The sequence below is a fragment of the Camelus bactrianus genome, chromosome 14 (genome assembly GCF_048773025.1).
Source record: "Camelus bactrianus isolate YW-2024 breed Bactrian camel chromosome 14, ASM4877302v1, whole genome shotgun sequence".
Lineage (NCBI taxonomy): Eukaryota > Metazoa > Chordata > Mammalia > Artiodactyla > Camelidae > Camelus > Camelus bactrianus.
Genome location: NC_133552.1, coordinates 70,287,009 through 70,314,961, shown reverse-complemented (window position 1 = coordinate 70,314,961; position 27,953 = coordinate 70,287,009). Strand labels below are relative to the sequence as shown.

The window sequence follows — 27,953 nt, the reverse complement described above, 5'->3', positions numbered from 1 at the left end:
CTGGGGCTGGCTTCTCGCTCACAGCCCGTCCTAGGCGTTTTCAGTGAGTCTGGGCTCCGGGTTGAGCACAGACATTTCACGTCACATACGACGTGTCGCTCACGCAGTTCACTAATGTTCTCCCTGGTTTCCTAATTTCAGAAAGCAAATCCCCACAAATTTTAAAACGAAAGTCTTGGTATAAAAGACCCTCGACAGAACTCGTCCTTGGGGAAGCACCGGCAGCCTGAGCTCGGGGAGCCGGACGCCGGAGCTGAGCCATGGGAGCCTCCCGCGTGGGCACCGGGACAGAGCTGAGCAGAACTACAGGGAGCCCAGGGGCGGCAGCGGGCGCTCCCTGTGAAGACGAGGCCGGGAGCCCCCAGGCCTGCACCTCCCAGGCTGCAGCCCACCGCCTGTGTGTCTGCAGCTCAGGCTGCGGGGGGTCTCCCGATGCAGAACGGACACAGAACCCTCGCCTGGACACGCTGGGGTCTCCACCCCATCTGGCCCTGCCAGCCATGCCCCCTCAGGTAATCTCAGACGGGCGCAGAGCTCCCAGGGCCGCCTGCCTGGGGGACGCTGATGCGGATGAACCCTCCAGCGAGGCGGATGGCAGAGGACCAGGGCTCCCTCGGGGACACTAGGAGGACGGTTTCCATTGGCCCGTTCACCAACACCCATTTTACCGAGGTCAGAGGAGAGGTCAGCAGCCAGCCTTGGGGCCCCCCGTCCACACCCACACCAGGCTGGGCACCGCACGGGGCCCTGGACACGAAGCTTCTAGCACACTTCACTCCCCGGCTTGTACACATGCACATCGCACACCTGATGGTTTCTGAGCTGGAAACAACTTCTTAAAAACAGCTTTAGGAATCCTGTTAAGTGCATCCCTCTGCCAGGTCCAGGGTGAAGCAGGGCGCGGAGACACCTGCCTTAGAGGACACCTGCCTCGTTGCTGACGGCAGGAGCCCCAGTGAGCCTCAGAATCCTCCTTAGCACAGGCTCCAGGCAACTCGGCAAGCAGGCGGAGATGGCAGGCCGGCCTGGGTGGTGCACGTAGCAGTGGTCGCAGCCCACCGGGCCCACGCCAGCGGGGGCCCCCGCTCCCCCACGGGGCGCTCTGGGGTCTGACTCCAGAACCGCACTTCTCTGCACCTCTTGGCAGAGCCCCCTCCTTGGCCAAGGAGAAAAGGGCCCCACTGTCAGACAAACTCGGGAAGCACCACGGAAAACCTCGTCTTGGAGGCTCAGAGACCACCTCCCAGACACCACCGGTCACGGTGTGGGGCGGGGGAAGGGGGGGCACAGCATCTCCGGGCTCCGGCAGAAGCCACGCCGCAGGTGACGTACTTCCCCGAGCACAAGGCCACTCCGGCTGGTCCTCGTCAAAGCAAAGGAAGAGCCTTAAGCGAAATCCCAACACAAGTGCCCGCGGAGCCAACGGCACAGCAGCAAGCCCCCGAGGTCTCAGTCGAGGAAGCAAGTCCGTCCTGAGCGTCTCACCGCAACCCGCTAGCACAGCGGGCCGCGCAGGGAGGTGAAACACCGCCTCCAACCTGCAGGCTGTCTGGGCGACTGAGTCACTTTTCAACAGGTTCACACGGAAAATCTTCAACCCGTGGTAGAAACAGCAGTTGCAGCACGACTACTGCGAAGTACGCTTTACGTATTAGCGCGTTAAGTTGTCACAACAAGCCAAGAGGTGGGGACGCGATATTCCGTTCTCTGGAAGAGCGAACTACGGCACAGAGAGGCCAAGTAACCTGCCTGAGGCCACACAGCAGCAACAGGGTGACTGTAGGTCCAGCCGCACAAAGAAGGGAGGGGCAGGGCGTCACGAGCCCCACCCAGGTGGCTCTGCGAGACGCTGGGGTCATTCTAACTTGGGGGAGGCCTGGACTGTGGAGAAGAGCTCCGATCAACTGCAGAGCAGAAGCTGGGCCCCTCCTGACTCAGAGGGGCCGCCGCAAACCCAGGGCCCTCCTTGCATGCGGTCTGGGGAGTCCCCTACCTGTGTCCGCGATCTAGGGAGGGGCACTCGGCAACCCCCAGAGGCTGGGCACGCGGGAAACAGGGCTGGGAACCCTGCAGGAGCCGGAGCACGAACCCGCCTGGCGCCAGGCACCCACTGCTCCTCCCACGGGCCGAACGTCCACCGTCCACCGAGGGCCTGAGGCTTGGTCCTGGTCTCGGATGCTCTGCCTTTGTCCTGGGCGCCCGCCCTGTGTGTGAGGGGATCTGGCTGATGAGTGGATGGTGCCACTTAACACACGGCCACCAGCTTAAGTCCCCAGGAGAAAGCAGACCCCTGAGCAGGGCAGCAGCCCACAGCAGGCCTTCCAAGCTGGGCTGTTTTGCCCTCGCCCAGCACCCCGCCCTTGGGGCCCCTCCTCCTCTGAGACCAGCCCTGGTGCCCAATTAGGCAGGAGCTGTGATGCTGCAGTTTGTGTTTCCTGCAGGCCGGGCGGGGCTCCTCGCCGCCTCTCCTGCTGGAGACGCACCCCCACAGCGTCAGGACAGGGTCCGGGGAGGGCGCCACTGGGGATTCCGCCTCAGGGTGAAGGGGCGGCCTCCGCGGGAGGATGCGCTGAGTCGGAGGAGGACGGGTGGGCGGAGCAGGAAGAACTCCACGCCCTTCTGGGGTCCGACACACACCCTTCAAGGTACACCGTGTCCGCCCCACTCCAGACGTGCCCCCTTCGGGGCTTCAGGGGCGCCGGTGAGCCGGCCCCGGAGCAGTGTGTGCAGCAGCGCACCCCCTCGCCCGGCTGTGGCCGAGCCCCCAGCAGCACGTCTACGGCCACAGACCCCACGCCCGGCCCCCGCGTTCCGCGATGTCACCTTCCCAGATGTCAACATCTCCGCTGACGCAAGGAGCAGGTGTGGCTTCCACGTCTCACACACACCAACACGTACACACCACACACTGACGCCACACCCAGTGCGTGCGGACATGGCTCACTCACCAGACATACACACGCACAAACCTATGCTGTTTGGAAATGAAGGAGATCTTCGAGAGCTTTGTTCTAAAACCACCACTTGCCAACATTAAAAACAACAGAGATCCGGGACGTCTACCTCCCTCCTTCCCTCCTTGCTCCGAGGGCAGAGCCGGGAAGGGCGGTGCCCAAGTGAGGCTGCTGGACCTTCCCTCAGAAAGCAGTGCACAGGACGCGCCACGCGGAGAGGCCAGCGCGGCGCCAGCACACCCTGAGCTTCTCCGGAACCCCAGAAGCTCTCCAAACCCTCCCCTCGCCCGGGGACGTGCATGTCTAATTCCGTTTCCCAAGTACCAGGAACGCTGTAAATCTAAGACCCGACAAGTCGCTGCATCCACTTCCCCAGTCACACCCCAGCAAACAGAACGATGACGCTCAGGGCAGAGGAGGCCGGGGCACCAGGGCTCACCTCAGCCCGCGCCTTACCAGGTGGCCCAGCTGACGGGGTCGCTGCCCAGCAGACGGGAGGCACAGCGCAGAGCAGGGCTCAGGCCCTTCGCAGACGCTGTCCCCCGGAGCCTGACCACAGAGCCCCACCACGACCAGGCACACACGGGAGACGGGGCGGCGTGAAGCGAGACAGAGAAGGACACACAGAGACAGAGAGACAGACAGAGGAAAGGAGTGAGGGGCGACGGAGAGGGAGCTGGGGTCGGGGCTTGGCGGTGGCGGGGCCTGTACACCCGCTGACCTCGCTGACGTCCCCAGTGGCGGGACAGGAGACTCCGACCCGAGTCTGGGAGCGTGGCCCAGCCCTGCCGTCTCACCCAGCGGGCTCCGGCCGCCTCGGGCACAGTGATGGGGCCGGGGTCTCGCCACGTCACTCTCGCCCACTCGGTCTGCTCTGGGCCCAGCTCCGGGCGGGCCGGTGCCAACCTTCCCTCCCCGCCTCGTGCAGCCTGAGCAGATGTGAGGACGGAGGAGCACGACTCCCCTGTAAACAGCAGGTGCCACTGGGAGTCAGCACCCAGTCACACGGCCAGGTGAAGGGCCCAGCTCTGGAGGTGTCTGCTCCACAGAACCACTGAAGGAGAGGTTTCCATCAACGTACCAGCAGCTCCGGGAAATCGGACAAGCGCTGCTTCGGCGGGGAGACAGCAAACTGTCTGCAGAGAATGGGGGACGGCCTCCAGCCCTTAGTTACAACCACCCCCTGGACGTTTATTCAGGAGCCTCTTCATCTTAAAAAATAAAGCGCACGTTAGAAGAACACCCAGAATTTCTAAGGGCAAGTGCTAAGAACTAGTGCTAGCCTGTGGTTCAGAAACCACCGGAGTCTGAGGTGATGGCGAAGGGCCACCCGAGGGCCCCCACCATAAAGCCTCGCAGTCCCAGGAGGGAAGGGCGCCAGCAGACGTCCCAGGACGCGCTGCTCGGGTGAAACTTCTCAGGTTCCCAACTCTGGCTGAGTCCTGGGGGGCGGTCCTTCAGGGACCTTTCCAGCCCCGTGTCCGTGGGGCTGCCGGCCTCCCACCACGTCCAAGTGCTCGTCTTCTGGGTTTCAGAGTCCCCGGACCTCAGCAGGGAGACTCACCCACTCCGCCACCTCACACACCTGGTGTCTTTGTTCTAAATCTGAGACCTTCAGACGCCGACAGCCGAGGTGCGGCCCATTCACTGAAACGTGCAAAATACTTATTTAACAAATTACGCATCCAACTTCGGCAGAAGTATCCACTGGAAAATGCGCTCTCGACAAATCACTTCAAAACAAGCACCTTTCATCCTTAAAAACTCGACCAGGAAACCCAGGCCGCCCCCTCCTGGGCCCCCGGGTTCTTTGTCCTTGGTCGCCAGGGGCACGGCCACCCAGGTCGGCGCTCCCCGAGTTCAGGCTGGGTCCCACCCCGACAGAGCCCCTGCCGGGCTCAGGGCTCCCACCAAGGCACCCCAGGCCGTCTCCAGGAGCTGAAACAAAGGGCCTGGCCAAGCTTCACGCCTCCAGTGTGCACTGGCGACGATGCCCCTTTTGCTCCAGGCGGGGGCCGTGGGGATGAGGATGAGGACAAGGATGGGCCTGGCGGGGAGGGAGGGGCCGGCCCACCAGGATGCCCGGCACGCCCCCACCCCGGCAGCGGCCCCCTCCCACCACCCCAGCCACGCAGCCCACACTGGACCCCGGACAGTGCCGGGCCCCCGAGGGTCCCTGCCCCTTGCGCACCTGTGCAGGTCTTCAGGCGCAGCCACAGCCTGGAGAGGTCCCGCGACAGCAGGGACAGGAGGCTTAAGGTCATGCTGTCGCCCGCCGGCCGCGTCAGGGGGCGGCGACCTGCCTCCCGGAACGCCCGTGCTGGGCGCACAAAGGGAGGTCACTGGGCTCCAGGTTTGGGCCGCCCGCCTGGTGCATGCAGACCCGGGTTCCCTCCAGGGTCTCAGGTTTGCGGGCCCGGAGCCCGGAGTCTGCGGCTGGCTCGTCCGTTCCACCTGCGGCCGGTTAACAGTGGCGCCCAGCGGTGGCGGGGCTCCCGCGGCAGCCGCTCCCTCCCCGTCGCCCGTCCCGGCCCTCCCTGCAGGGGCCCCGTGCTTAGCGCCGGCTCCGCTAAGCCGGGCTGCGGGGGGCGAGGGAGCAGGCGCAGCCCCGGGGCACCGGACCCCGGGTCTGGACACCTCCGGTTGGCCGTGCTGGGAGCAGCCACTGGGCAGCTGTATAACGCGGCTGAAGACCCGCGTGCACAGCCTGAGCGTCGCTGACTGTGTGCGTGGGGGTCGTGTGTGCCCAGGTCCTCAGCAGCCAGACTTCAGGACGCCCCCACCCCACCGCCCGGGGTGGGGTTACTGAGAACAAGGACAATGTGATAAGGGGGCGCTGCCAGAGGCAGGGACCCCGGGGAGCTCATTAAAGCACAGGGTTAGCTCTGCAGGGGGGCGGTGCTCCCAGGGGACACCAGGCTCCCTCCCTCCAGCAGGAAGGACCAGAGGGGCTGAGGCGCCCCAGCTGGGAGTCCACCGACCTGGAGAGGACAGCTCTCGGGCTGGGCCAGGCCTGGTGTGGCTCTGGTGATCAGAGCAGACCCGGCACTGCAGGCCCTGGCTTCCCCATCACGGGATCATGAGGTCGCAGACGCGCTCCCCCGCCGCCCGGGCCAGCCACGAGCCCCAGTGGAGGCAGCAGCCCTGAGCGTGATCCTCAGGCTGTGCTCACAGGCCACGGACCTGCCCGTGGTGCGCGCTGTGGGGAGCTGCCCTTGGAGAAGCAGGCCCCTCGGCTGTGAGGGATTCCCCACCACGCCGGGCGCCTCCCCCGTGTGTCGGATGCCCCGCGGCACTCGGCCCCGGCCGGCCGGCCGACCTCTGGGCCCCGAGCTCTTCCGCAGGTCTCACACTCATCTCCTGCTGAGCCACGAGCTCTGGGCTCACGGGCCATGGGCGACCTTCTCTGGCCAACGTGAGCAAACGCAGCCATGGCCACAGCACCTCCACCCTCACTTTCCTCTCCAGGCTGCGCTGAGAACAGGGAGCTACCGTTTCCCACTAAAGACCCGTGATCCGTTCATCCAGGAAACACGCACCAGTGGCTGGCGAGGCACGAGGTCAAGCAGCGAGCGGTCAGGCCCGGGGCCCCAGCAGAGGCCCCCAGGACAGGGGCTACCTCCCCAGCACAGACCACGGTCAGGGGAGGGTCAGGGCAAATCCCACAGGATTAATGGGCTCCTGGTCTCTGCACCCCAAATACCCACAGAGCTGAGAGGCACCGACACCACCAGATCCGCACACAACTCCAGCCCCTTTCCTGGGCCCCGCCCCACATGGGCCCCGGGGTGGGGGTGACACGGCACACGAGGGGACCGTGGAGCTGAGCCCGGAGTCACGCCAGACCTACGGCTCTCGGGGCAGGCAGGCAGGCTTGTGCGAGGGACTTGTGGCCGTCAGCTCCAATCTGACGGTAAGCTGGTCGCTCGTCCCAGAGGGGGCGAGTCCAGCCTCTTCACGTTTGCCGTCTGACGGGCCGTGGAGGCCCCGCGGACCCCGAGCACGGAGGTGGCTGGTCAGGGTGTCAGCGTTCTCCAACATGTTGGGTCTGGTGACTCTGCGGACATTCAAACCCTTCTGACCCACAAAAGGGGCCATTTCACAGGTCTCCATCCCACAGCCAACAGGGAGGACGAACCCGCGGCAGGAACGACGGCGGAGAATCGGAGGAAGCCAGGCCTGACGTCGGACGAGGACCTGGAGGCTGCCGACACTGGTCCCGGGTCCCAGGTCCCCAGCGGACGCAGGCCTCGCGGGGTTGGCCACTGAGAGCGTAGACATGGTTTCTGGGCCCTGAAGGTCTGTTTGCCCTGATGTCCTCTCGGGACCCCACATGGCTTCCTCAGCTGGAAAAAAGTGCAGGCTCCCTGCTTCACTGGGAACAGGGCCTGTTTATTTACTGGGGGAAACGCAGCATTGTGAGTCAAAACCTGCAATGCTCAGCACACGGCGTCACGCCCTGAGCACACAGGGTGCAGGACTGCATTAAGCCGGCCCGGCTGCACCCGGCGTCCGGTCTCCCCGCCCAGCTGGTCCCGTGAACAGTCACAGGCTCTCGGCGTTAGTCCCCTCACAGAGAGCAACGGGAGCTACCACAGCGTCCAGCAGTCTCCTGTGGGCAAAACCGTGCCCCCGAGCCCTTGAGAAGCACACCTATAACTTTGCAACAGGCCCCACATGTGGACTGCGCACAGAGCAGCACCGGGCGCTACGCGCTCCGGCCACGATCCGCCGGGCCACACGGCGGGAGGGGCCATCCCTGACTCACAGGTGCGCCCTTGTTTGCAGAGGCCTCCCTCACCACCTGGCCCCGTTTCATCGTCATGGCAACCCGAGGCCACAGGTGTCCCTGCTCAGCAAAGCCTCGGGCAGCAGGGAAGCCGGACACGGCGGCTACTCAGTCCTCCCCTGTCCCCCTTCCGTGTCCCCTCCCTGCTCTCACTGTCCCGTCCTCACTGACCCCCTCCCCCCGTGTCCCCTTCTCGTGTCCTTACCGTCCTTCTGAGGCCCTGTGATCCTTACAGCCCTGGTCCCTCCCACCCTCGGCTGCCGCCCTCAGATGGAGGTGCTCCCCGGGCCCTGCCCTGTCTCGTGTGTCCTGTAGCCCCCCCGTCCACTCTGCTGCTAGGCTGAATGTGTCATCCCTGCCCCCAAGGTCACCGTGAGGTTGCAGGATAAGCAGCAGCCTTCTCAGGGGAGAAGCTGGCCCTGAGGACCTGACACCACGTGGCAGTCCTCCCAGCCAGCCTTCCCCTCCCTGGCTTCCATGCGAGGTCCAGCCACGGACGCAGCAGTGAGCTCCTAGGCCAGGTGGGATGGGGCCCCCATGCTCGGGCCTCCTGCCACCACGGTGCGGGGACCGAAGGGAGGCAGCACTGGGCAGAGGGCTGGTGGGCAGCTCGTCCCCAGGCGAGTCTGGGGTGCTCACACAAGCACCGTGTTCCATGCACCCAGTTAGCGGGTCTGCAGACGGGACCCTCCAGCCTTAAACCACTGCTCGCGGAAGACCCCGTGGCCCGGAAGAAGGCGCCACAGCCCCGGCGAGCGAACCAAAGACGCCACGGCCGACGGCTGGGACAGGAGCCCGCACGGCCGTCCCGCAGAGCCGGGGAGACGGTGTCCTGGACGTGAGCGCATCTGGCCGGCGCACCTGAGCGCCTCAGGACGGGTAGTTTCAGGCGTGCGGTGGGCGAGAGTCCTGTGCACGAGAGCAAGTTTCTTGGCAAAACAGCCAGCTGAGAGTTGCGGTGAGCTCTGAGCCCCCGGCGCGGACACTCAGCAGCCTCCGCTTAGGTCGTGAGCTCACAGCTTAGCCTGAAGAACGAGACTTCCTTGGCTCCGGGAGCGGGGACGTTTCCAGCAGGACTTCCACACCACGTGCAGGACCGCAGCGGGTCCCGCGGTGAACCCCTCAGGGCACAGCCTCCCACCTGAGCCGTGACGCTGCAGAACCCACGTCACTGAAGCAGGAGCGCTGAACACGGAGCCAGGCCTGATTCATGCGTCAGACTCGGGAAGACGGAGGCCTGCGGGACGGCAAGAGCCCCACCTGGACGCACTTTCGCCACGAGAGCAGAACCGCTGCTCACGCTGCTCGCACAGCTAGAGAGAAAGCGCCGATGCTCACGCTCCCGTCACTTCAGTGTCCGGATCTGTGCGCGCCTCCCGCCTGCAGGGCAGCCCCGGGGGTGCCTCACAAGGGGCAGGGGTGGGGTGCACCCAGGTGTGACCTCACAGAGAACCCTGGTGAGCAGGGGCCCGCCGCCCGGCCCCACGGCGGTCCTGACCTTCCCGAGGGGCCACCATGGAGGATTTGGGGACAGAAGCCACCACATCGCCGACAGTCTTTGTGGCTCTGAGTTCTGTCTCTGTAGACTCAGTCCTGGTCCCGCTGACCCGCACACCTCAGTTCCCACGTCCCGGCTCAGGGTCGGGGGGGGGGTCTGGCCCCAGGCCCAGGACCTCGTAGCCCCTTCCTCTAGGCTCCTTCACCTGCCCCCGAGGTTTTCCAACAGGTTCCCACCCCGTGCTGGTCCTCAGCACCGTCCGCACACTCTGGACCCTCGGAAGAGCTACCTCCTCCCCATCCCCAACCCAAGACGGCTTACACGCCTCCTGGCTCCCCGCGCTCCCAGTGAGCCTGAGCTGAAGGGGGTGTGGGCTCGTGGTCTTGTCGCAGACTCACGGAAGGCCGCTACAAGGCTATGCTCCAGGTCACGTGGCCACCCCCTTCTCCAGAATCTCCGCACCAAGGAAGCCTTGCTGGCCCGGAGCACAGGCACCTCGGACACATGCTTCCTGCGAATCGGCGATCACAAAGGCTGCCGGAACCGCGCAGGGGACTCGCAGCTCCGTCCAACCTCTGCCCGTGGGGGTCAAGTGCCCGGGCACCAGGAGGTCTGATTGCCTTCCGTGGGAAGGGCTCGCTTCTGCCTGGCTCACTTACAGTCCTGGGTAGCCCAAGACGAGGCCAGGTGTGACATCAGGGGCCCGACGTATCCCTGCAGCACCAGACACCATCCGCCCCCGCAGCACCAGCTGCAGCAGTGCCAGGAGCCCGGATCAGGGCGCCAGGCCCAGGGCGGCCCCGCTGGACCACGGCCCCCTCCCGAGGGCAGGCTGCGTCTCCCCGGTCTCTCTGGTGTCCCCTCTGTCTGACTTCACCCCAATTCTGGTGCCAGGCCTCCCTCCAGGAGGGCGCACACACATTTCCTCGTCCGGCCTCCCGATGTGCCCACCCCCCGCCCCCCGCCCGGCCTCCCCTCTGTGCCCAGCTCCAAGCTGCTCCTCCCTCTGAACACCGCTTGGCACTTTACTGCCTGGGTCCTGGCTTCCAGCCATTTTATGCACGTCCATCCTCCCAGTCACAGCAGGGACTAGCCCTGACGCCTCGGGGCCGCCTCCAGCGGGGTCGGAGGGCCCAGGGGAACCGCTCTCCGCCCATCTGTTCCCTGTGTAGCCCTCACTTGTATTTCTGCTGGTGTTCACCGCACGTGGCAAACGTGCATGGAAGTGACACCGGGGGTGCCCGGGCCGTCTTACGTGGTGGGAGCAGGACTGAGAGGCGGCCACAGCACCAAGATGAGGGCTCTGGAAGGCACGACCCCCGACCACTTGGAGGGAAGGCAGCAGAGCTGTGAGCAGGGCTGGGCGGCCCCACCCACCTCCGGGAGCTAAACAGGAAGGCTCTCCTCGCCTGATGGGGAAAACAGACACTCGAGCCCCAGATACCATCACTCGCCTTCCGGGCGGGACCCAGTGTTTATCAGCACCGACCGCCCCTCCGCCGCCACGGGCGGAGGGGGGGGAACAACGCGCCATTTGTTCTGCACAGACTGTGACCTGGACAGAAGTGACACCCCCTCCCCCCCTCCTTCTAGATCAACAACCTCCTGCCACAAACCTAATAAATCCGGGTGGCGTGAGGGGCAGACGAGCGGCAGAGAGCAAACACAGATGGGCTGTGGGCGAAACAGAACCCACGGTGGTGGAGAGCTGGCCGGCGGGTCCGGGATGCCCAGGAGCTCAGCCCGCACTGGCAGGTGTGAGAGGGCCGCCTGGCTTACCGGGCTCTTCCTGCCCCAGAGGAGAGGTGGCAGCAGCCCCCACCTCACCTGAGAGGCTCAAGGGGCTTTTATTGTGGGTTTAGGGAGGTGCAGAGGGGACACGGCTCTTCTGGGACGGGCCAGCATCAGGAGTCCTGGACTCAAAACCTGATCCCCGAGCTGGGTCTCAGTCTCCCTGAGGGAGAGGTGGGGACAAGCGACTTGCCCTCCAGGGCTCGCCACCCCCTCCATCCAGGCAGGACAGCAGCCACCCGGCGCGGACGAAGGTGGCCCCGCCTGAAGAGTGGGGTGGGGACCAGCCCGAGTCCTGAGCAGAGCCGGGTGTGTCTGAAGGGCTGATGAGTATCGAGGGGGTGGCAGGAGGGGAGGGGCGGCTGTTTCCAGGCAGGAGGCTCCCTGACATGAGCCAAGAGCTGGGAACATCCGCACACCTGCAGATGGGTGGGTGCTGCCTGCGGGGCCTGGGGGAACCAGGGGCAGGCGCCAGATCTGGGCGCTCGCGGGCCCATCTGACCGCATCCCAGAAGATGGTCCTGGGATCTGGGGCAATGGAGGAGACAGACGTGCTGACTAGGAGACCCCTGGGGACCTCGTGCACCCGATGCTGTTCCAGGCACGCTGTTTCCAAGACAAGTTTCCTCTGACGGGAGACCCGGGAAGTCCTAACAGATGCTGTCGGTAGGGGCGGGGCTCACAGCTCCACGGCCATGGCCAAGCGGTGGGGCGGGAGGGCCCCAGGGTTACCCACTGGCCGGGTACCAAGGCACTTCAAAAAGCTCTTTCTACTTTTAAAGCTCTCGGAAGCAAACGTGTTTTACTTTAAAACATCACTTAGGTTTGCGCTGCAGGACATAACTAAAGACACGTGGAGCGCCTGGCCAAGCTGGGGCTCAGAAGAGACACCTGCTTACTCTGGGGCAGGTGGAGGAGGGCGGGGCCCTGGGAGGACAGGCCGAGCCAGTGCGGTGACCGGAACCAGGGCGCCTCGGGGAACGGAGAGAGCATCCTGGCACTGCCCGGTGCCCGAGGAGGTGCCTGGATGGAGGGACTGTGGGCCATGACCACCTGCTGCCGCAAACCCACCAGCCCCACACGCCCCACACCAGCACACAGCGGGCTCTCTGCTCTGCCTGCCCGTCTCAGTGACCCAGGGCCAGGAGGGCAGAACAGAGGGGTCCCCGCCTGTGGGTGAACCAGGCAGGACCGAGCTGAGGCGCCTGTTGCTGGGCTGTGGGCTTGAAACCCACTTCCCCACCCCCAACAGCTGCCTCTCTCCTGGGGCCACAGGCAGAGGGACGGCCTGGACACAGTCCTGCCGTGACCGAGGGAACGAACCTCAGCCCAGAGTGTGATGCGGGCTCTGAACCACGGCCGGACGCTGGCGATTGCTGGGCCGCGGCCGCAGTGGCTCAGTCGCAGGCTTTCCTCAGGAGCCTCCTTCGTTCCAAGCCGGGAGCGGAGGGCCTGAGTGGACCTCAGCTCCTCAGGCCAGCCAGCGCCTCCACGAGCTCATCTGCAAAGTGGGGTGATAGGGGCCCCTCAGGTTGTTATGAGTATGACACGCCTGGGCTGGGGGCACAGGTGCCGACTGCCGGGGGCGGCAGGAGGTGGCGCGCAGATGGCGATGGTGGAGAGAAGGGGGGCCTAGGGTGAGGGGTGGGGGTGGGAGGTGGGGGTGGGAACATCCCTAGGAACCGGCCTGGGGCAGACACGGGTCCCAGCGGCCCCGTGGTGCTGGTACCAGCACCCCCACTTCATGGATGAGAAGACCGAGGCCCTTGGCTGCACTCACAGCCAGGAAGGGGCCACCCTGCACCTGACCCCGCTGGCTCAAGCCCACCTCTGCGGACACCTGGGCCCACGCAGCTGATCACGGTCCTCCTGGAGGTGCCTGAGGGCGAGGAGGCACCAGACCTTGAGCCCGGGCAGAGGCGTCCTCAAGGAGGGGCCCGCGCCCCAGAGGGGAAGATGCCTGGCTTCACGGTGTGACCTTTGGGGGTAAAGGGGGTGGGTCTCCCCGCAGGACGGGGCCACTGGCCCCCATCCCTCAGCAGCGGGACGTGAGCGGGCTCTCCAGAGTGACGGCAACATCATAAAATACTTGCCAATGTTTCCGCCCTCAGACGGTTCTGCCAGTGCAGCTTACAGACCCCGCGGGGAGCCCCGTGGGTCCCCGGGGCCAGAGCTGCCCGCCCCGCAGACCCTCCAGCTCAGGAAGTACACTTGGTTCCTCTCCCCTCTCAGGACATGGGGGCGCTCCTCAGCCCCAGGGCCCACCCGACGCTGGGCCTGGGGCTGCAGCCTCTCCCGCCAGGCTCCTGGGGTCGGGATTTCAAAGCACCGCCTCCAGACCCTCTGGAATCGGAGGTCTGTTCTGGGCAGGAGCCTGGTTCTGCCCTCAACCCCCCGTCCCAATTTATGCCTCCACTTTCTCTCTCTCGTGCGTGCACCCCTTTGGCCAAACACTAGCTCGTTTCCCTCAGACTTGACTGGACCCTTGAAAGACCATCCCCAGTCTGGACCCCAGGCTCCTCTGTCCTGCTGTTCCAGCCGCCGGCTCGTCCTTCTTGGGAAGCTCCCGTGCCCGCCAACCGCGTGGACTGCAGCGACACCATGGGCCCCTCCGGGACCTGCCGCCCACGGGCATCCCGCCCGCCTGGCCCCGGGAGGACCGCCCCAGCCCGGCTAGGAAGTGGGCACCTTCCAGGGCTGAGGGAATGCAAGGACCAGTCCCATCTGGAATACCCAGGGCGGCTTCTTCAAGTTGGTCAGCCGTCCCAGAAGGGGCCTGCTTCCCTTCCCGAAACTTTCCAAGGCTCAAGGCTCGCTTTCAGTTAAGTTTTGGGACAAAACTGCCAGAAATGCAGATGAAGACGCAGAAAGCATTTTCTCTTATCTTGCTCTGAGCTCAGTGTAGTTTAAAGTCACACGCAGGTGGACTCTCCAGCGTCTCAGACGCTTTGTTGACTCACCACAACCAGAGAATCCGATGCAGTAGCAACTGAAGAACTTAAGGAAAGGGGCAGAGTGCCACGTGCCCCGCTGCCCCCAAAGGACGCACCAGAACATTCTGTCTGTTCCACCGCGACACCGGCAACCACATCACAATTAGCTGGTGCAGCCGACCAGACCAACAGTCGCCTTCCCGGGGCTGTGCTGACCTCGAGTCCACGCTCAAAGAACAAAGACCCACAGAGGCCAAGACACAACAGCTGAGTGTGGCCGAGCCCGCAGCCACCCCATCGGGTGGGAGCTCTGTCCCTGAAGGCAGTGCTGCTGCCCGCGGGGCAGGTCAGCTGTGCCCACACGCGGCCTCAGAACCACATCGACCAGGGAGCGCCTGGGTTCTACTGACGGAAAGGTGACACTCTAGGTCGTGATCACAGTGACCCCTGAGTGCTCCCCACAGAGGACAGGACTCCCGCCAGAGCAGCAGCGTCCCTCACCGCCTCCCGGACAAGAGACTCGCCGGCAGTGTGATGCCCGGGTACTGCAACGGCCCAGGAGGACTCAGGGGGCTCCCTGGACAACGGACCAGGAAGCCGCTCTGCCCCTGAGCTGCGCTTAGACGTACGAGGCAGCCGATGTTCAAGTGCGTCACTGGCCCCTGTCGCTCTGTCCCGGATTGTCGGCACCACGCAGCTACCTGCTTGTTCTGTCCTGAGTCTCACTGGACCTCTGTCCACCAGGTGCCCTTGAAGGAGGTCCGCCTGCGGCTCTGGGGGCATGGTGCTGGCTGTGCAGCTCAGACCAGCAGAGCTGACACTTTCAGCCAAAGGGAGGTGACAGTCCCATCCCTGAGCCTTTCCAGATGCCAAGGGGATGCGGACTGCACACGACCCACGAGGACACCAGGAATCTGCCCATCTGTCTCCGCCTGCACAACCACTGGCTGCAGGGTGGGGTCCCGGCCCCATCCCAACACACCTGCTGGGAGCGACCCCAAGGGGCCGGAGGACTCACCCTCAGCAACAGACAACAGCCAGGAGCACCACTCGCAGTAGATGTAGTAGCTTTTCATCTCCGCCACGGAGATCCGGGCGGCCCCTCGGTCTCCCATGGCTTCGGGCACGTGCTCCGCCACGTCCGGCCACTGCCCTCCCCGGTCGCCCATCAGCCTCTTTTACTGGACTCTGCTCCCTAAAATCTGCCCGGTCCAGCTGGCTCCTCGCTTTCGCTTCCCCCGTGAACTGGGAGGAATCACTAAGAGGTGGTTCCTCTCCTCACCCCGCCCCGAGTGCATACACACGGGCTCGGCCGGCACAGCTCCCAGGCCGTGGGGGGAGCAAGGCCGCCCGGCCCGTCCTGGCCTCGGTCGAGGCACGAGGGACACTCTGCGGGCGAGGCTTCCCGTGCTTCCAAGCAGCCACGGGAGGCCAAACGCAGCTCGTGCTCCCCTCCACCCGGGGAGTCACGAGAAGGCTGACCTGACGGCAGTGCCACGTCTCTGTCCCGTCCCACCTGATAAAGCCTGCGGCTCCAGACACAAGTGACGGTTTGCAGGAACAAACAAGAGGTGGCGGCCGTGTTTGTTTAAAGGAAGGTGAGCGAGTGCGGACACTGGGACTGAATTCCAACGCCCCTGTCATCCCCTCCCAGACTTCCACTCCGGGTCTGTGTCTCTGACTGGGTCTGGGGTGTGAAGCCTCGCCCCCTGCCCCGGGAGACCCCCTTTCAGATCCCGGAGGACGCCTGCACCACCACACGCCGCACGCCACACGCCGCCGTCGCCAGGGCCCGGCCCGGCCCACCACAGGGACTGGGCTGCTCGGGGATGGGGGCCGTGCCCTTCCCCAATGCCCAGAGATCAGGCAGGGGCAGAGTCCGAACACCCCAACCAGCAGGTGCCCAGCAAGACGCCTTGTTCCCCACTGGAGTCCAAGCCGCTTCGAGCCTGGGGCCTGGGGGCGGGGAGATGAGGGGGGCGGGCAGCCCGGCGCGCCTCGGGGCTGAGACCCCACCGTGACCCGGATGCCTGAGCCCCAGGCTCGAAGCGGCTTGGGTCTGGGGAGATCAGGGATTTGGGGCAGGGAGCCAGAGCTGCCACCTCCACCAAGTTGCCCAACATTTAAAATAACACAAACACCAGCAAACACTAGTTTCCTCGGGCAGCCACGCCCCACCACGCCCCCGCAGGCCTGAGCAGGGCCCACAGCAGGCCCTTCAACACGAGTCTCCCCCGAAAAAGCACTTTAAATAAAACCGCACACACGCTCTGCCCTTGCAGCCCCCACCAGCTCTCCGCTGGGTGCTCCGAAAAGCCAAGCAGAACCACCCGGGGAGGGCAAGTGCTCCCTGCCGCTTCCTGGAACTCCTGAAACGGGGAGCACCAGGCTGGCGGGCGTGACGCCCACGGTGGGCGAGACCCACGGGGCCCCACGGCCGAGGGCCAACTGTATGTCCCAAGTGCTGGGCACACTTCCGGCTCCTTTGAGGAAACCCGAGGCCTCTCAGGCACCCTCGCCACCCGCTTCTGGCCTAGGCAGCCCCAGGCCTCTGCCTCCCAAGGCCACAGGAACGGCCGCCCTGTGCCCTGGTGGTCCAAGCAGGTAAGGACGGTCTAGCTCGGCCAGCACGGTGGCACAGCACTGGGACAGTCTGGGCCCGTCAGGTACCCGCTTCAGGCTGGGCTTGCCTGGCACAGGCGGTGTGGAAGCTCTGCCCGCTTTGAAAGGGCCTCCCTGAGGCTCAGCGCTGTGAGCTCAGTACTTCCAGGTGCTTCCATTTTCCAAACGAGAAAGCGTTTCAAAGATGTCATCACCCACTGAGAGCTCCAACGCTTCCAGCGCAGCTGAACGACTGCTCTCCTCCAGAATTCCTTCCAGAAGGACCTTTTTTCTGCGTGTGACCTTGTGTCCAAACATTTCCCCTTTTTGCATTAGCCGCCAGGATGCTCGCCTGCATGTGAGCACGCGTGCTTTTCTAAAAGTCAGTTCTGATTCTGTGTAAAACTACCCACAACAACCTGAATTATGTTCCTAAAGGGGACTTTCAATTCTGAGTGAAACAGCCCATTTCCTGGCTGGTGGAGACTCAGTCCTCAGTGCCCCAGAGCAGAGTGGACGCCCCTCCCCAAGCGCTCAGTGCAGGAGATGCTCTGTTTCTGAAAGTGCGGCAGCTCCTGGCAGGAGCAGAGCAGGGGTGACAACCTAGAGGCCGTCCCTGACTTTCTCTTAGTCAACTCACAACTCCACTTCTGGCTGTCGGAGGAAACCACAGCCTCGCTCGCGCTGGGGTCTGACCGCACCGTCCCCTCACGCTCACCCCCAGGGACACGGCCGTGGGGCACGGGGAGGTCTGTCCACGGGGATGCAGAGGCCAGCCTGACACAGACATGTGCACAGAAGGGTCCGTGAGGAGGGAATCAGGGCAAACTCACAGGCAGGAAGGAAAGTTGAGGCCAGACTGCTTCTCCAGGACCAGAACAAAGTGAAGTAGTGGGGACCTGAGAGCCTGATCACTGCTCCTGCAGGTCAAGGAAACTTATCCCGAAATGCAAGGCAGGACAGTTAGAGGGGAGATGGACAGTGCAGGGAAGGCGGTGGACAGTGCAGGGAGAGCGGTGGACGGTGCAGGGAGGGGGTGGACAGTGCAGGGAGGGGATGGACGGTGCAGGGAGGGGGTGGACGGTGCAGGGAGGGGGTGGACGGTGCAGGGAGGGGATGGACGGTGCAGGGAGGGGGTGTGGACAGTTAGAGAGGGGAGGGACAGTGCAGGGGGCTACACGGAACCACATGATCCAGGGCCACCTGTGTCACAAAGCACTTAACTGCCCACGTGGGATCCTGAACCAACGGGCAGAGCACAGGACAAGGCGTCTAATGTGCTAACAAGGGAACAAGAAGCTGCTCAGGTCACACGCTGCCCCCCCATCTCTGCAGGTCACAGTGGCTCCCACTGCACAGGGAGAGGACCCTTGGGTCCCCACTTCAGCGAGGGGACCCCCCTGGAGCCCTAGATCTGCCCGCCCGGCCGTGGGGCTGGGGAGTGGGGGCAGGCTTGGGCCCCACCCTCGCCCCCCCACCCCACGAAGCCTCTGGGAGTCAGGACAGTCGAGTCCTTCCAGGGTCGGGGGTCCTGACAGCCACCTTGACAGAGCCAGAGTGCAGATCCGCAAGGCCAGGGAGGGTCGGTCGGACAACTCGGCGCCCCCGCCGTATGGAGTGCCTGGCGGCTGGGGAGAGGCACAAGTCAAGTGGTCACACCCTGGCGTGCGCCGGGCGGGGCAGGGGGCACACGGCCCCTTGAGACCACCCCCTCACTGAGTTAGGACAGAAGTCAGCGGACAGACGGAGAAGACCCCCTGAGTCCGGAGGCAGAGGTGGTGGGCCCAGAGCCACAGCGCCGGGGCTGGCGGTGCGGGCTGAGTCTCCCCCGGGGCCGGCCCTGCCCGGGCGCCGAGGCTGCTGGAGGTTTCCCGGGCCCACACGGGGCTTCCCGCAGCCCCACCCGGGTGTAACCGCCAGCACCAGGCGGTGCTCAGCGCTCCCCGAAAGGGAGAGGACCGTGGGGCCCGGACCACGGAGAGGGTGGGCTGGCTCCGACCTGCCGTTCTGGTGTCCTGCGCGCCGCAGACACACGGGCGTCTGTCCAGGGAACAGACTCCACCTGACACCCTAGTCACACCCCCCCAGCGGCCCCACAGTCAGCAGTGACCCCCCCTCCTGTTTCCAGGCCCTGAGGGAGGGAGGGGCTCCTGCGATGAAGGAGAAGGAGTGATGGGGCCCTCCCCTCTAGCTGGGAAGTGGATCTGTAAAAACATTCTCGGGGACCTGGGAGAATTTCTACTGTGCCGCTTGGCTGAGCCAATGCTTAGAGCCCAGTAAAATGGTCCCTTCCAGTAAAAACGGCGCCATCCAGAGAGAAACGTGTCAGGGTGGTCTGCTCCTTGGCAGGTGACTGCCCGCCGCGTCTGCCTGGCTGACACCCCCAATGCAGCGGGGGACAGACGCTGGGACGTTGGGGCACTGAGGAAGGATGCGGACAGCTCAGCTCCATCCCAGAGGGCACCCTTAGAGGCAGAAAGGGCTCCGCACAGGAGTGTGGTCCCCCAGAAACCTGCGGGGACGGCCACCTGCACTGTGTCTGCCCTACAGCCATCCCTGCCGGAGTCCAAGGCCTCAGAACCAGAGGCCAAGAAAACCGAACCAGACTGGACCACCCAGCACCTCATTTCTAACCTTTCGCAAAAGCCAGGTGAATGGCACACATTTTTGGTGAAAGAAATATACACAGACACCCGGCACCTGTCCCCATGCCCCACGGACAGCCCACCCGTCCCGCCTCACCAGACTGTGAGCAACTCGAAGCCCGGCGCCTCCACCACCGCAGCTGGGGCCACAGGCAGGACCAAGACCGGCGGGCCCCCCGGGCTCCACGTGACGCTGCCCGCTCGGCCATCGCGGGGTCTTCCCACCAAGGACACGGCGCAGAGGCTCCGGGTCTTCAGGACAGGCTCACACGAGAGCTGAATGCGACCCGAGGGCAGGAGGACGTGGTCTCCGGCGCCCGGCAGGGCTCCGCGGGGACAGCTGGAAGCCAGGCAGACTCCAGAGACGTGCGGCAAGGCACCGGGTGCTGGCAGCACACGACCTCTGGTGACCTTGGGTTTACCGCGTCCCAGGAAAGACCGCAGAGCCTCCCTGTGACGCCCGCGGGCACCGAGGGTGCACTGGGCAGCTGCGGACGGGGCCCCCGCCACCTGCACACGGGCCCTCGCCTGCCCGCAGCCTCGCAGGACGCAGGAGAAAGCCCTGTGGTGTCAGGGGGGCCCCCGCCGAGCGGGCGAGGCTCCGGCACCACGACCTGTCCTGGGCGCTTCCTTCCTTAGAAAGGGGCTTCCGTGAGGGGCTCCCAGCGGCGGCCAGAAACACCTTGGGGCTCAGGAAGCCTCCAGTCCAAACAAACACCCACGAGGCCGGCGGGAGGAAGCGGCCCCAGGCGTTCCTGAAATAAACTGGCAAGTTCCTGCTGCCCGGCGTCCAGCTCGGGGGAGAGGAGGCGTCACAGGCTGCGCGCGGCGGGCGGCACCGTCCCCCGGGAGCCGCTCAGCCTGCAGCCCGGTGCCCCCCGCCTCCCAGCAGGGGGGTGTCCAGGACCCCGGGGCCACCCCCGCCCAGGGCTGCGCCTGCTGCAGGCCGGCCGGCCGGGCACCCTCGGCGCGTCGGAGCCTCGCACGCCGCGGGCCGGGCAGGTCAGCTCCGTGCTGTTTACACTGTGTGGCTTGGAGGCTCCTGGGCCTCTGGGAGCTGACTAAGTGCTGCCAGTCGGTGGCAGGATGAGAGCAGCAGGGGCCGCACTTGGGCTGAGCCAGCACCTCCATCCCCCTGCCCGAAGCCAGTGTGGTGGGGCCTCTGCTTAAGTTCCCTGGCTCAGTGCCCCTCCTCCCACGAGTGCTCACAGAGCGCGGAGCGCTAGACGGCATGTCCTCCCTGCTGGGGACCACAGGTCAGGGGACAGCCTGGGTCCCAGAAGGGGCGGCGCCCTGCTGCCTGTTCCCATCTTTCTGAGACACGGCAGTGACTGAAGATGTGCACCTGCGAGACTCGGGCCAGGTCCCCAGCACCTGGCGGTGACCTGGCAGGTCCTGAGAGCGAGGACGCAGGAGGGAGGCGGGCTCCCTGGACTGCATCCCGGAGGCACAGCCGTGGGGAGCCCAGGGGGCTGCACCAGCCCTGCCCCCACAGGCACAGGGAAACGGAGACAAAGGGAGACAGGGCCACGCCCAAGCCGAAGGGCGTCCGTGCTCACAGTTTTCTGTCCCTTCACCCCTGCTTCCAGGAGAGGCTGGCCCAGCTCACAATCTGAGGAAACAGATGGCGCCTTTGATGTGGTGTCCAGGACACAGGCCCCTTCCCGCGACCGGGGCACGCCACTCGGAGACGTGATCACTGCGAGTCCACAGAAGCAGCGCCGCTGGGGGACTGGAAGCCGCAGCGGCCGTCCCTGGGCTGCTGCACCCCAGGTCTCCCCCGCCCCGTCCCGGGGCCGGGAGCACGGCGCTGGGCAGCAGGCCTCGCACGCCTGCCGACGGCTTACGACGCGGTGTACTCTCCCCACCAAGTGGCGGGGTCAACCCGATTTCGCCTAAATACCTAAGTGCGTTTTTTAAATGTTACTAATTGAAACCTTTTCCGGAGAGGAGGGTGTAGCCCAGTGGGAGGGAGTGTGCTCAGCATGCATGAGGTCCTGGGTTCAATCCCCAGCACCTCCAGTAAGTAAATAAAGTTTAAAAATAAAGTAAAACCTTTTCCAAAAGTCACTGCTGTGCCAGGAGCCTCATTCACCACCTGGTAGTTTCTTCCTCTTGCACAACCACAGCCGCGGTTCCGAGCACCCCGGGACTCTGTGGGGTCTTCCCAGCCCCCGGTGGGCACTTCCTCCCCGTGAACAGCCCCCGTGAAAACACAGACACCCGCGGTCCAAGGGCTTCCTCACAGGACGCTGGCCGCCCTCCGCGTGTGAGCGTGGCCGGGAGGTGAAGGAGCCACAGGCCTCACGGGAACTGGACTAACCCTTCTGTCCAGGGGTGAGTTTGAGACAATGCGGCCTCAAGTTACGAAGCAATTCCTGCCAATAAGCATTACGGTTTGGGGCAGTAAAGGCTCTAAGACTAATCATGCCGGGGGGGCAGGGAGCCACTCAGGGAAGGTCTGAAGCCAAGGGAGACGCTGGGCGGCTGAAACTGGTCCTTCCAGGGCCGACGCGGGCGGGAGCAGCGGCCGCAGCACCGAAGATGCAGACCATGCTCGGAACCCAGTGCGAAAAGGGTCCCTCTCCCTTCTCACGTGGCTCTCACGCCTGATGGGTGGATTCGCACGAGGCTGGCGCACGCAGCTGAGCAACCTGCCCGAGGGGCCCCCGCCACCCCGGCCCCGCGGAGCACGCCTCCTCCCCACAGACAGGCACTGCCCGACTTCATCCTTCCCTGGGTTCTTCCCCGACCCGGTGCCCCTGTGTCGTGTGATTCATTCTCCTGCTGCGTGGTCTCCGGGTCTGGTCAGCACTGAGGTCCACACAGCTGACCAGCCCTCCTCCCTCCCCGAGCTCAGCGCCGGGTCCCAGCCCCGTCACCTGGCACTGCTCTTGGCCACAACCTCGCGGTCCTACTTGGTGACGGGTCCTGGGGCAGCCACACAGCCAGGCCCCCCAGATTGTTCCACGTTTATTAGTAGGGGCATTGAGTAGCAACGTCGTTTTCAGTAACATGTCTTCCCTACAACTAAGAAAGTTCTGGGAGCCGGGCCATCGAGATAGCTGTAAGGCACGCTCTGGTTCTAAAGCCCCGAGGCTTCTGTAATCCAGGAAGAGAGCCGTCCGTGGAGAAACAGGCCTTCAGAGAGTCTAGAACTGGCCACTCTTAGAAACGAGCTTTTAAATGACACACTTGACTCCCTTCAATCAAGGACACATCACACCTGCGTGACCAACCACGACGACGGCTGGAGTTACGCCCGAGTCAGATGGCTAGAAAGCTGCCATAGCACACGACGGACGACAAGGTGACTGAGGTCCCTCCTGCCCTGTCTGCGTTAACTTCTCAGAGACACAGGTTGGAACGTGGCTGGACCAACTCTACGTAAAGGATTTCCCTGAGCTGGGCCAGCACGCAGCAGCGACACGCTCCGGTTCTGACACCGATCACGTGACACGATGGTGGTGTCGGAGACTGCTCCCAGGACGCCTCCAGTCCAGGCGGAACCTCGCCGTCACACGCCGCCACGGTGGACATGCTGATCTGGCTGCCCAGCCCTGGTTCTGCCCTCTAAGCACCCGGGGAGTGAACTGAAGAGCCCGTGGGAACGAAATGCGCGGCCCTGCCAAAACCAAGGGTGGGTTTCGGAAGGAAAGCAGTGGAAACTTCCGTCCCGTCAGAACCGGCGGGGGCACAGAAACGGATGGGTCACGGAAACCTGCCATCTTTGTGCCGTTTAAACATCAAATGACGTGACCCCCTTCTTAAGGATTCAGAAACCAAAGCCCTAAAGAGTTCTGTCTGTAAAGACAGAGCACCCGTCCAAACGTGAAGGCGTCCTGGGCATCAGTGCACCGGCTCTAAAATCTTGCCCGAAGTGTCATCAGTGAAACTTAATCCTCGTTCCGTCCTTCGGTGAATTAAGTACCACAGCCACGTGCTGTGGAGGTGAGACTGGTCGTGCTTCGGGGACTGGACGCAATTCTTTCACGCAGTTACTAGTGGAATCGAGCAAAAGCCACGAACGTTTGCTGAAACCCCGACCTAGACACGCCAAGGGCACCTAATCTCCCCAACACTGAGGAAGAACCATCAGCCCTTTTGTATTTCCCACTCTAAGTTTTCTTGAACGTCTCCTCCCAAAAGTCCGATATCCTCTCAGTGTTTGACTCTTTGGGATTCGAGCTGGGGAAGGCTCCCTCACGGGCTCTGAGGCCTAGGCGCACGGGTGTCTGTTCTCTGCACACCTGCGTCGCCTCAGAGAATCCTGTCTGGGTGACTGGCCCCTGGTCCCTTCCTCTTGGACCCCGCCCACTCCCCCACCCCCCGGAGGCTTCCTTTTCTTTCTCACTCGCCTGGAGAATCCCCAGACTTCACCATCCAGACATCAGTCGAATGACACGCTGGTAACATACAACAGAGGCAGAGATGTGCTGAGCTGTGAGCACGTGCGTGTGTGACAGGTGAGGACAGCACTGCTCGCGTCAGCCCCTCTCCTGGCCCATTTTACAGATGGGGAGACCAAGGCAGCACTTGCTGACGGACCGTGGTGCCGGGCTTGGACCCAGGGTCACCTCTCCCATCACCGATTCCAACCCGCACACCGGCTCTTCAAGCGGCATTGTTACCACCCCCAAGGCGGGAAGCCTCATGCTACACTTCATCCAAATAGCACCCTGAGGACGTTGCTACATTTTAACTTAAAGGCTTAACTCTAACATAGGCAACTCGATTTTTATGTGCATCGGACAACTACAGTTAGCTTGCAAACATATTGCAAAATGTAACAAATATTTCTTTCTCCTAAGTCAGAGGTATACAGTGAATGTGAGCAGATAAATCCTTAACTGATCAGAAATGCAGAAGTGTGAAAACACTGCTCATGACGGCACCAACCCAACATCCATGATTAACAGAGTGTGCGTCACAGAGATGGTGATGCTAGGGAAGCAGTGGGCTTAGACAGATGCAGAGCGCCCCCTGGATGGGGAGTAACTGGCGGAGATGAGCAGATACGGGAGAGGCAGCCTCGCCTGCTAGAATTGAGCTGCAGAAACTCCATTTGGTTAAACTGAGGATCAACGGACCCCAAGGGACTTTAAAATTATTTTCCCGTAGTGACGATGGTTACAGCTCCCACCCGACGGGGAGCGGAGGCTTGGGAAATGTTTGGTGGCCATGTTTCTCAACTGTTACTAGTTACAGCGCAGCAAGGGGGCCCCGGGCCATTTCCTCTCCTACTTCCTGGTCCCTGACAGCCTGCTTCCGGGGGGGCTCTGCTACGACCCTGGTGCACAAGGCACACGGCAAGGTTCTCACGCCGGCAGCGTCTGCTAAGATCGCGAGCCCCCGCACGACCACTCCAGAGACGGGAGTTCTCCTCGGTGATGGTGGCAGCGGCGGCTCCGCGGCCTGCGCAAGCACACGGCCTCCCGAGCGGTGTGAAAGGTGAGAAGGTGGGATAGAACGGGCAGGAGGCACGGCGTCCGCACTAGCGAGCACGCGGCCCGCGGCTGAACTCCGACTGGAGGAGTGAGGCGGGCCGCACTTGGCGTCTGATGTAAAGCAATGGTCTGCTCTGCTCCCCCAGCAGGCGGAGAGCTGAAACTTGTCAGCTAGCCCCCTCGGGAGGCTTGAAAACCCCAAAGTACAACACAGCTCACATTTCTACTGTCTCGTATGTGACCCACGCGCCCCGCGCGCTCGTCCAGCCGTCCAGCCATCCACGATGGGAGCTGGTATTTTGCTCAAGGCTGGTTAGCAGAGAAGGTGGCGCTAGATGTAAAGACCCTTCCTCTAACCTGCTACTAGTGGGTCTCCAGGTTTGCGTCCAAGCATCACCTGTGAACTTACAAGTGCAAATTCTCAGGCCCTGCCCCCGGCTTCCTGACTCAGGAGCTGCGCGGGGGAGGGGGTACCTGCGATGGCTCCCTGCGGGTGACCTAGGGGCTCAGTGGGGCCATTTCCTCCTGTTGGGCAAATGCTCACATCAACTAATGAGACCAGAGAGCATTTCTCCCAGGCGTTTCACACTTGTTCACCACCTCCTGCACATCTAGAGAGGGAACCGAAGTCATGAAAATGCTGGAAAAGGAGCCCTTCCTCGTGGAAGGAGAGCTCTGGCCACTGGAAAGGGCTCCTGGCCTTGCGATTAAAGATTCAGTTCAAGAGTACAGAGGAGGTAAATTCTCAAGGCCAACAGATGTGGACCCACAGGCCACACGGGCAGCGGGGCAGCGAGCCGCAGCCTCCCTCACAGCAGGACTAATCCAGATAACGAACGTCCTGGAGCCGTCAGAGCAACTGCAAACCTGAAGTTAAAACAAGGCAGCCGTGGGTCTGGACGGATAAAATCGACCTGTTCAAGGTGGATCCACCAAGGGTGCCGGTCTGTGAGAGGTCAGGGAGTCCAAGCGCTCAGCTTGGACCCCCCTGCCCTGAATCACAGCGGCAGCACATGCAGACTGACGTCCGATCGCCTCTGGAGGCCAGACGAGCCCAGGTGACTCCAGGACCTCCAGGCAGAAGCCGTTGTGCTGCAGGTGGGGCTTCCTCCCAGGAGAAAGAAGTCGACTCGCGTGGGTGAGTACGTTTACAGCGTCCCCGTCCCCAACAGAGCCCGCGTGACCTGCCCACGCTGGGTGGTGGCACTGTCTACACCGCATGACGCCCAGCCTGGCTCCACACCTCACAGCCTCCATCTGGTGGTGCCACCCACGTTGTGTGTGAAAGCCAGGGCAAGGAGGTGCTCACAGGAGGAACCTGGGGTCCTCTCCCCTAACTAAGCCAGACCGGACGCTCATCAGACCAGGGCTGTGTTGCCCTGGATTGTAGAGTCCTGATGAAATCTGAGACCGCTGGCGGCACAGGCGTGTAAAGGACACATACGTGGGGGTCGCTGCTCAGGGGGCGGCGGTCCCCGCGGGGCCTGGCTTCAGTGGGTGGTGAGCAGCCTCCTGCCCTCGGGAGACAGCCTTTGTACAATTCAAAGTGCACACGCGTCTCTCCAGCTCACGAAGAAGCCTCCATCCCTGAAGCGCAGGGAATGACATCACTCTTTGGCACAGTTCCCGCTGGCTCTGCAGTCCTGACTCCAGCCCAGTGCAGAGGGCGTGGAGGGCGGCCCTCCCCTCCCCTCCCCTCCCCTCCCCGCTGGGAACCTGCGGGCCCTGTCCTTCACCTCAGCCCCAAGCCAAATCCTGCACCAAACAGAACGCGACTTGCGTTTCAGAGAAAAGGGAGCCAGCTAAGAACAGGGGACCAGATGGCATAAGACGACTTTATTTGCTCCCGACCCACATACAACAAATCCAGTCGCGTTCATCACAGAAATCGCCGGTAAAACCTGAACGTCTCCCAAAGCCTCGGTTCGATCATCACACACAGCGTGTTCACATGGAGTCCCCGCTTTGCTCTGCAGGTCTGCTGGGGTCCCCGCTTGTGAAGGGGGGGGAACCGAACCTAAACGAAGCAACTGGCAAAACCAGTCTCTCAGGAAAGTAATATTTAGATGACGAGGCAACAGTCTGAACGTAACACGTGGCAACACCGGGCAAAAACCGGGCAGCTCACTTCCAGTGACTGACGATTATTTCCTCTCCATCTCGAGGAGAAACAGCGCAGGCCGGGGCGGCCCTGCACACGCAGCCTGAAGCTCAGAAGCGGACGACACGGCCACGCAGGGCTCTCCTAAATCCAAGCGAGCCCGCGGGAACCGCTCCTCAAAGCTTACTGCAAGTCACCGTGTCATCAGCGCAGACCAGGAACGCCCAGTCATGCCCCCCGCAGCTCCTCAGCCGTGCCACTTCCAAACATGTCTCAGGGGCAGATTATAGTCGGCGGAGGAAAGAACTACCTGATTAATCCGATTCCCCTCCTCGAAAGGAACTTCCGATGGGTCCCGCACCCCCCACCCCGCCCGCTCTAGAAGCCCGAGCTCAGATGACTTCCCGGCCACAAACACGCAGCACACGCAGCCCAAACGCAGGCTGAACGGGCAGGAGTCAGGCAACGGCTCGGCCCCGCCGACGAGCCTGGGGGCTCCCAGAAAGCCCGACACCCATCTGATGGCGCTCCCCACCCCAGGCGGGCGAAAGCGCGCGGACGGCCGCGGGGCCTGTCAGCGCCGGACAGGTGCCGTCATTGCGTCCTCCCGCTGCCCTCGCTAGGGGAGAGAAATGAAGGCTGTTACACAGAACGAGGCGCGCTTCCCCAGACTCGGCGCACGATGTCAAGCCCAAGAACGCAGGCCCGGGGGCCAGCAGCTCCTCCTACCAGTGCGCTTGGAAACCGCGTGTAATCGCTGCACCATTTCCTCCAGGGCCATCTCTTCATTTCTCAGCCAGAACCTCATCCTCCGCCAGCGCAGGACCGCCCTGCAGCCCGCTCGCCGCTGCACCAGAGGTGCCTTGCGGGTGGGGTAGCGGCGGGGAGGGGGCTGGCGGCGCTGCCTTCCCGGGATTGGTCCCCGAGCCCCGCCGAGGGGGCGCGCCCTGCGCGTGGGGGTGGGGGTGGGCTGCTCAGCGGAAGCGGAAGCGGCGCGCCCCGCGTGTCCCCGCGGCCACCTGGGAGCCCCGCGAGTGCACCTACTGAGGTCACCTGGGAGCCCCGCGTGCGCACCCAGCGGTGACCAGGGCGCTCGGTCACGGCGCCCCCGGGACCACCTGGGAGCCCGCCGTGCGCACCCCACCGGCCCTCGGCCCTCAGCGCTCCCGCGGGCGCAGCCCAGCCCACCCCTCC

At 63.8% G+C, this 27,953-nt stretch overlaps 1 protein-coding gene across 21 annotated transcripts in view; it reads right to left on the bottom strand.

The window, feature by feature from the left end:
- MCF2L (MCF.2 cell line derived transforming sequence like) overlaps positions 1–27,953 on the bottom strand; it is a 102,080-nt gene that overhangs the window by 47,617 nt on the left and 26,510 nt on the right. For 2 of the 21 annotated variants that reach the window (XM_074378571.1, XM_074378578.1), the window contains exon 1: positions 5,146–5,344. The exons of 7 other annotated variants lie outside the window; for them this stretch is intronic. In XM_074378571.1, coding sequence (XP_074234672.1) covers positions 5,146–5,218 — 73 coding nt within the window. In that variant the 5' untranslated portion in view covers positions 5,219–5,344. Of the gene's footprint in view, positions 1–1,993; positions 3,983–4,539; positions 4,602–5,145; positions 5,694–10,496; positions 10,685–12,355; positions 14,954–14,983; positions 17,571–18,108; positions 18,195–19,308; positions 19,781–27,488; positions 27,902–27,953 lie in introns of those variants that run through there. 12 more of the 21 variants (XM_074378579.1, XM_074378572.1, XM_074378569.1 and 9 more) reach the window with 12 other exon arrangements.